The 8,850-nt window shown below is 48.2% G+C and overlaps 2 protein-coding genes across 2 annotated transcripts; one reads left to right on the top strand and one right to left on the bottom strand.

The window, feature by feature from the left end:
- Positions 1–278: 278 nt before the first annotated feature.
- Positions 279–3,967, top strand: LOC4348926 (flotillin-like protein 1). The gene is made up of 2 exons (NM_001423066.1): positions 279–1,411; positions 3,151–3,967. Exons 1-2 carry the CDS (start codon positions 476–478, stop codon positions 3,670–3,672), a joined length of 1,458 nt encoding a protein of 485 aa, NP_001409995.1. The 5' UTR covers positions 279–475; the 3' UTR covers positions 3,673–3,967.
- A 782-nt stretch (positions 3,968–4,749) lies between these two features.
- Positions 4,750–6,521, bottom strand: LOC112936583 (uncharacterized). The gene is made up of 2 exons (XM_066304567.1): positions 6,215–6,521; positions 4,750–6,107 (listed from the first exon to the last, which is right to left on the bottom strand). Exons 1-2 carry the CDS (start codon positions 6,519–6,521, stop codon positions 4,750–4,752), a joined length of 1,665 nt encoding a protein of 554 aa, XP_066160664.1.
- Positions 6,522–8,850: the final 2,329 nt, after the last annotated feature.

Genomic DNA, 8,850 nt, shown 5'->3' on the forward strand with positions numbered 1-8,850 from the left:
ATATATATATGAATGTGGATAATGTTAGAAACTCTTATAATATGAAACGGATGAAGTAATATTTTAGAGAAAAAAAATGAAAACTAAAACTACACGTCTAACCGAGGGAGTAATATATAAGCAGGCATTTTATTCGCGATTTCGCATCGGTTTCTTCGTCAACTGATCCAATTAATTCATCGATCGTCCCTGAATTCAAACAGTACTTACATTATATAGTTTGGCAAGTAACACGGAAATTAACGTCAGCTCTAGCAGCTATATATATATAACATTCTACCTGTTCAGACAAACATTCAATCGTGCTCGATTGACCTCACTAATTCATCCCTGTAACCAGCTACCACTTCAATTTTCCCGCGCAAACGCCTTAATAATTAGATCGAGTACGATAATCTGACGTTCTTGTGCTAACCAAATTATAAGGGGACGATCAGCCTAAGTAGGAGTAGGCGAGTAGCTATCATCCGAGACAATGGGGTTCGCGTACAGGATCGCGAGCGCGTCGGAGTACCTGGCGATCACCGGGTACGGCATCGCCGACGTGAAGCTGGCGAAGAAGGCGTGGGTGGCGCCGGGGCAGCGGTGCACCCGCTTCGATATCTCCCCGGTGAACTACACCTTCGAGGTGCAGGCCATGAGCGCCGAGAAGCTCCCCTTCATCCTCCCGGCCGTCTTCACCATCGGCCCCCGCGCCGACGACGACGACTGCCTCCTCCGCTACGCCAAGCTCATCTCCCCGCACGACAAGCTCTCCCACCACGTCAACGAGCTCGTCAAGGGCGTCATCGAGGGTGAGACCCGCGTGCTGGCCGCCTCCATGACCATGGAGGAGATCTTCCAGGGCACCAAGTCCTTCAAGCAGGCCGTCTTCGAGAACGTCCAGCTGGAGCTCAACCAGTTCGGCCTCATCATCTACAACGCCAACGTCAAGCAGCTCGTCGACGTCGCCGGCCACGAGTACTTCTCCTACCTCGGCCAGAAGACGCAGCAGGAGGCGGTGAACCAGGCGAAGGTGGACGTCGCGGAGGCGCGGATGAAGGGGGAGGTCGGCGCCAAGGAGAGGGACGGGATGACGCGGCAGAACGCCGCCAAGGTGGACGCCGAGACGAAGGTGTACACGGTGAAGCGGCAGGGCGAGGGGGCGAAGGAGGAGGCGAGGGTGAAGGCGGAGGTGAAGGTGTTCGAGAACGAGAGGGAGGCGGAGGTGGCCGAAGCGAACGCTGACCTGGCGATGAAGAAGGCCGGGTGGCAACGACAGGCGATGGTGGCTGAAGTGGAGGCCGCCAAGGCGGTCGCCATTCGTGAAGCCGAGCTGCAGGTGGAGGTGGAACGGACTAACGCCTCTAGGCAGACTGAGAAGCTCAAGGCCGAGCATCTCAGCAAGGCTGTCGTCGACTACGAGATGAAGGTCCACCCATCTAACCATATACCACCTTCAGTTTTTAATATATTATACCATTGACTTTTTATAAACGTTTGAACATTTATTTTGTTCAAATATTTTTACAGGTATGAAAAAATTAAGTTATGCTTAAATAGCATTTGACAATAAATTAAGTTATAATAAAATAAATAATAATTACATAATTTTTTAATATAACGAATAATCAAATGTATCTCAAAAAGTTAACGTCATATATTAAAAAAAAGAACAGTGTGAGTACAATCAAAACTTTAAAACTACATTGACTATGAATGCATGTTTTAGTTTATTAAAAAAACTTTCACAATACAATATTGCTTGATGACCTATAAATAGTCAAATGTCGTATAATTTTGACCGGTGAAAGAGGGAGGTAAACTTTTTTTTTTCTCTTGAGGGGATGTTGAAATAAAATTTTAAAAAATTCTCTGGATTTTTCTCCTCGAGAGAAATAGAATATATGAATTTTTTTATTAATGTGCATATTTTTGGTTAATATGAAAAAAAGAGGGGATATCCTTTTGAGGGACAAATAAACTTTCTCGCTGAAATAGTACATAAATCTCGATTACTTTGATGTGTACATTTACACTATGCCATGTGATTAAAAAGGGATTTGCTAACCGTTATTCAACAAAAAAAAATTGGAGAACAAATCTTACTAATTTTGGACCATCTTATGGGCATATCTTAAAGATTTATACACCAAACTTCTTAAGCTCCGGCAACTCGTTGCAATGGGGCGATGACCCCACCTAGTTAGGATTTAGAGCAGGGAAAGAGGAAAGAGGGGCAATTCCATGGCTTATAGGGAGAACAGGGCACCGTCGGCCTAGCGGATGCATGGTATGAGCGATTAGGAGGAGGAGGTTGGCGACGACAAGGCCACCAATGGGGCTATGTATTGCAAGCAGCGGGGGGCATCAACTGGTGAACTGTTAGGAGGCGGCAGTTGAGAGCAGCTAGACCACCATCGGCAACAGGCCAGTGGTGGCATCACGTATTTCTTGACGATGTTGACAACGAAAAAGGCGATGGGAGGGAGGGCGGGTGGGCAGCGTGGGAAGTGAATCGGTCGCTGGTAGCGGTGGATGGGTTAGGGGAGGTAGCGGTGGATGGGTTAGAGGAGCTGCGGTAGCCAGGGGCGGATCCAGCATGGGGGCGGCGAGGTCTCGAACCCCCACTAAATTTTTTTACCATATGTAGATAAGAGTGAGGATTGTAACTCTATCTAGTTTGCTTAGATCCTATTGCTATTTCTTTCTGGATTCGCTACTGGCGGTAGCTTATGTGTAAAGAGGTGGATGGATCCCAAGTCCCAACCACTGAAACTAAATTGGGTGGCTCAAAAATTCAAGCGATAGAGCTTCAAAATTTGTCAAAGGTTATATAGGTAGTTGCCTAAAAAGAATTGTTGTACATACATGACAAATCTGATTGGAAAGTGTGTTTTGTGCAGGGTTCAAATTTTCGGACCGTAATTTTTGAAGTTTCGGGTCTATCGGACCCAATACAAAATTAATTATTCCACCCAAGTTTTTTTTATCGTTTTCATATTATTTTTGTGAATTTGGAAAATTTTGTTAAAAATTCAAATTATTTCAAACCGAAACTACTGCAATTTCCAAAATTTGGGAAAATTCGGTCTTATGGGTACCCCGATAGAAATAGGCAAAATAAAAATTTGAACACTGGTTTTGCGCATGGCTTATGCGTGTATGTAGGTGCAAGAAGCGAACTGGGAGCTGTACAACCGGCAGAAGGCGGCGGAGGCTCTGCTGTACGAGCAGGAGAAGCAGGCGGAGGCGCGGCGCGCGTCGGCGGACGCGGCCTTCTTCGCGCGGCAGCGCGAGGCCGAGGCGGAGCTCTACGCCAAGCAGAAGGAGGCCGAGGGCCTGGTGGCCATGGGCGACGCCCAGAGCGCCTACCTCTCCGCCATGCTCGGCGCGCTCGGCGGCAGCTACGCCGCGCTCCGGGACTACCTCATGGTCAGCTCCGGCGTGTACCAGGAGATGGCGCGCATCAACGCCGACGCCATCAGGGGGCTGGAGCCCAAGATCAGCGTGTGGAGCAACGGCGCCGGCGCCGGCGGCGAGGTCGGCGAAGGCGGTGGCGCGATGAAGGAGGTGGCCGGGGTGTACAAGATGCTGCCGCCGCTGCTGACGACGGTGCACGAGCAGACCGGGATGCTGCCGCCGGCGTGGATGGGCACTCTGACTGGCGGCGCCCCCTCGTCGACCAGTTGACCTTGACGCGTTTTCGATATTTCCCGTACTATGTGTCTATGTGTATATTGCTGTGTAACTGTATATATATACTCCCTTCGTCTCATAAAAACCGTGACACATTCTAGTAATAGTACTACGAATTTGAACATACATCTGTCCAGATTCGTTGTATTATGATGTGTCATATCCATTTGTTTTTTGTCAGAAGGAGGGAGTATGCATGCTGTGTGTGCCATGTGTCCTCTTCAGTATGCCTTGGATATGTATGCTTGTATTTCATCAGAAGAACAAATGTATGTACTGATTGTGTGAAGATTTACATGAGTATATAACTGCATATATATTTTGATATTTCCAAAGACAATAATCGAAAGAGACCGTCAGCGAGTTGAAGCCCTTGCCACCAAGGCCCATCGCTGCTAGATCTGGCATTAATTAGTGGGATGCAGGACAAGTATTTTCTACATGGCACTCTTGGCCTTATTGCTCAGAATTAATAATACCGATGCTGAATGCATGCAGCAACAGTATATATATACGATAATAATTAACTTCTTCTTATACATTGATGGAGTTGTCATCGTCGTGGTTGAGTGTCGGCTGGCGATGGGCGACGACGACGTCGATCTGCTGCTCGTCGTGCACTAGTACATCATGTTGCTCGGGAGGCGGCTGGCGCGTGATCCCGGCGTGCGTGCACAGTGCCCAGAGGCAGGTGATGAGGTCGGCGCCCCATGAGGCCAACGCCTTGGCATGGCCCTGCACGTCGTTGGACGGCGCGAGGTAGATGACGAGGTGCACCCAGAGGCGCGCCAGCTCGTCCCACGCCTCGTCGGCGGGCTTCTCCCTGAGCCAGTGGAACAGCTTTACACCTCTCCGCACCGTCGGGTCTTGGAACGAATTCTCCCACTGGTCGCCTGATATGGCGGTCTTGGCGATCTTCTTCTTCCTGCACCGGCGGCTCGGCGGGCACGCGCGGCAGCCGCACCGCCTGGACGCATGATCCAGGCAGCTCCTCGTTTTCTCGTAGCAGCTGGACACCCACGTCTCTTCGTCGGGCAGTAGCTCGGGGAGTTGCACCACCAGATGCATGCACTACTTGGACAGCACCGACGCGATCTGGCATTCTTTCTTCTGCTTGTCCATCGTCGTCGTCGTCTCGAGCAGCTCCGTCGCCAGGTGCCACGCCAGGATGGCCTCGGTGGTGGTCATCTGGTTGGAATCGATGCCTGATGGAAGGTTGATGGCTCCAGTGCTGCGATTGATAATGTGACATGAACACAAGGCTTGGATGATCTGCGCAGTGGCACTCGCCGGCAGGGTAACCTGGGAAGTCCTTGCAAAATGCTTGTCGATTGGACCACAGGCGTCAAGAATGGATACCTGGCAGATTGTCATCTTGTTTTTGGATGAAGAAAGTAAACAAGAGCGTATGTAGATGACCACGGAATAGATTTTCTGTAGCCACCGTCTACTGGGCCGGTCGTAGGAGCACAGCATGCGGACTATGTTCCAATCGGAGAACACAAACGAGGTCAGGAAGTCATGAGCCTCGATGAGAATGACCGTGAGCACAAGCAACATGGTCAAGGAGAGGATGAGGGACGGGGAATTCACAGGGGTTCTTCCCCAGCCCATGATTCGGCAATATAATGGTGCTGCATCCTTGTTGACGATTAGTATGTCAACTACGGCATCGATGAAAAAATACAAGAAGATAATGGAGGACAAGAAGTTGGTGCAGAAAAGGATAGGTTGGGACATCACCACAGGGGCAGCCGCTTGCTGGTAGTAGTTCTTGAGGAGCTCAAGCTCCATTAGAAGCACTTGGAAAGGCCTTTGGAGTTGATCATGGGATGAGTTGCTGCCTGGGCTAGAGAAGTTGAGTTTGAGGAGGCCGTCGAGCATCATGGCGCGAGCCATGTCGGAGCCGACCTCCACCATCGGGTAGTGCTCGAACTGGCGCCGGAGCATCTTGAAAAGAGAGAAAGATAGGCATAAGTCCTCAAGGAAATCCCCTATCTTGCCATGGAAGATGTTCTTGTGTTTTTCGCGCATCTCCCATATTGTTTTCACAGTGACCAAGGGCCATTCCTTGTTGGAGTCGCTGTTGGAGTAGTCATCGGGTTCGGCGATACAGAGATGTAAATGCTTCTGCTCGTTTTCGTTGCAGTAGGTGGCTTGGTGTTGGTGGCCACCGCCGGCGACGACGACGCGCCTTCCCATCACCACGAATTTGCAGTTGGACATGTCGTTGGCCGGCACGGCGCTCCGGCCATCGCCGTCGCGGTTGTACTTGTCCATGACTTTCGTCATGTAGCCTGCAATAACAAGAGGGTTCCTCGCCGTGTGGAAGGAGTAGCTGGCGAACCACCTGTTCACAGCGCTTAGCACGAGCTTCACAAAGCACAGGAACCAGAGCACAGCGAAGGTGATGCTCAGGGATTTATCATCTGGCAATTTGGAGCATATGAGGTAGCCGATCCACACTAGGTGACTAGTGTGTCGTAGGCGTAATCCATGAGCGTGAACCGTCCGATCCCCCTATTGAAGGAGGAGCCATCGGTTGGCAGCAGCATCCCCTGCACCTTCTTGCGGATGATCTCGGCGAGGAGCATCCACAGGAGTATCAGGAGGAGCTCGGTTTTGCTCCGGTTTTCGCTCTGTGAAAAGGCTGAGGAGAGGAGAGGAACGAACTGGAAGAAGACGAAGTTGAGCACAAAACGCACGATCCGGGTAAGGTCGTACCGGTAAAGGAACATGCCACCGCAGGTAGGCAGCCGCCTGAAGGAGAGGCGTAGAAAGCCGGTGCTGTAGATGATGGAGCCCATGAGAGCCATGAGCACCACCATGAACGTCAGCTTCATGTTCATCAACAAGGCTTCATGTTGGTCGGCCTGAGTAATATATACTATGGGTGTTGCCGGTGTTGTTCCGGGAAGAGGATAAAACTCCATCGCACCATGTCTTGTTGAAAGCTCGCAAACCGGGAGGGAGGCCAATGCCAACCCTATGATGAAATGGCAATGTGCTCATGCTGGTCTGTGCATGCATGATCATATGCTATGTGTATGTTCTAGCTAATGGCTATCGCATTTGCATGCAAACAAATACTCGCATGCATACGCGTATATATAGTCCCCGGCAATATAAATATATATTCATCGACAAGATACTGGCCTCCTCATTCCTTGCTTAGTTTAATGATGCACTCAACGAACGTGCTAGGCATCGTATATGCAGATCCGGCAATTTATGCTGCAGGCCGGGATTTCACCTAGCTGGCTTCTATTCCTTTTCTCTACAGGCTATATATGCATGATCTGTATCGATGCTTTAATCGTTGTTACAACGAAAGGAACGCGTCGTATGAGGTCTGTTACGTAGTTCTTATTCCATTTAGAGATGGTTCTCTTTGTAACAGTTGAGACGATAAAAGACTAATAATTAATGCATCAAAACATTTTTTTATTACTTATTATTATTATTCTTTTCTTGGTATTCATGTAGCAAAATTTCTTTTATATGCGCTAACTATCTTTTTCTCCTACTCACTTCTATTTCTATATCAACAAAAAGAGCTCGCTATTAATTACAGTTGTACATGCTCTAATCCCCATTTCATTTATTAAGGCTTATAAGTTCACTCTCCCCCTACCTTTATTTTTTCTTAAATCGACTTTGCATGCTCTCTATATGCTATTATAAAAGCGAAGTCATCCTCCTCTCTTCATGTAAAATCTCATGCTAAAAAGCCATATTACCCAAAAAAAACCATCTCTCCCAAAACCAGTTTCCCAAACAAAACCAACGACCTACCAAATAAAATAAAAGACTATTAATTAGTTTTTTTATTTTTCTCTATACACTGTTGCAACACATTTTGTATTTTTTTTCTCCATACAGTACTGTTGCAACACACGGGCATCGCACTCTATAAAAAAAATATACAGGAGTTCCTTGCTCATTGTACCTGCAAAGGACCTTTCAACATATACCTTTCCATGTTCGTGATTACATTTGCATCTATACTTGGAAAATAAGTGCAGGAGTTCGTTACTCAGTATAGCAGCAAAGGAGGACATTTGAATTCAACCTCGGAGGCAGATGCTTGTGCATGCTCGTGCATATTAGAATTAAATACTTATCTATCATCGTAAGCAACTAAAAGAAAGCTAGCTCTGCTTTACTCCATATACTTGTATATATACTACTTTGCTGGCCCATAAAGTAATGGTAAATTAATGCGGTATAAACATCTACCTCAATCTCAAAATACAAAGAGTTTTAGACTTGGACACAAATATGAAGAAAGTAGATAAAATTAAATAGGAAAAGATTAGAATTGGTTGAGAAGATGAAGCACGCAAAGAAATTGAATGATACAAAATTGTAATTAGTTGAGAAGAGAATAAAGATGAGGAAGTTGTTATATTTTATAGGAAAAAGTACGAATTACCCCCCTCAACTATCGCGGTCGATTGAATTACACCCCTCAACTGAAATACCAGACATTATATACCCTCAACTATTTATACCGGACAAATAACCCCCCTCAACGCTGTTTTGAGTGGTTTTGACTTGAGCTTGCTTACGTGGCGCCAACGTAGCAATCCAGTCAGCGAAAAAAATAAAAAATTCCCTGGGTCCCACCTGTCATTCCCTAGTGGTTATCTCTCGCGCACAGGCCACGCACTATAGATGGCCATAAGGCCCGAGGCCCGAAGGCCCGGCCCACGGCACGACCTTTTGGCCCGGCCCAAGCATAGCACGGCCCGACTTGGGTCGAGCCCGTGCTAGCCCAGCCCGACCGCCGTGCCGTGCTTGGGCCTCCCCACCGGCATGCTGGGCTGGCCTGGCACGATCAGGCCGGCCCGGCACGATGGGCCGGCAGGCTAGGCCCGGCACACAAAGTATAGGGACTAAAAATAGACATATAAATGTCATGGTCCAAAGAAAAGGGACCTAAAATAGACTTATTTTATCTATTTATATCACAACCCAAAGAAGAGGGAGGTTAAATAGACTTTTTGAGCTATATATGTCACAGCCCAAGAGGAGGGAGGAAAATTAGACTTATTCTGAGAAAAAGCACGATGGACCGTCGTGCCTTCAGGCCGGCCCGGCACAGCCCGAGTCATGTTGGGCCATGTGTGCGGCCCGTGGGCCGGCACGGCACGGCCCGGTGCGTCGGTC

Source organism: Oryza sativa, chromosome 10, assembly GCF_034140825.1.
Source record: "Oryza sativa Japonica Group chromosome 10, ASM3414082v1".
In the NCBI taxonomy this organism is placed as follows: Eukaryota; Viridiplantae; Streptophyta; class Magnoliopsida; order Poales; family Poaceae; genus Oryza; species Oryza sativa.

Excerpts from the sequence above, each read along its gene's own strand:
- LOC4348926 (NM_001423066.1), top strand. The coding sequence starts at position 476 with ATGGGGTTCGCGTACAGGATCGCGAGCGCGTCGGAGTACCTGGCGATC. Across the intron at positions 1,412-3,150 it reads TCGTCGACTACGAGATGAAG|GTGCAAGAAGCGAACTGGGA; the intron begins GTCCACCCATCT and ends GCGTGTATGTAG.
- LOC112936583 (XM_066304567.1), bottom strand. The coding sequence starts at position 6,521 with ATGAAGCTGACGTTCATGGTGGTGCTCATGGCTCTCATGGGCTCCATC. Across the intron at positions 6,108-6,214 it reads GATGCTGCTGCCAACCGATG|ATGATAAATCCCTGAGCATC; the intron begins GCTCCTCCTTCA and ends CCAAATTGCCAG.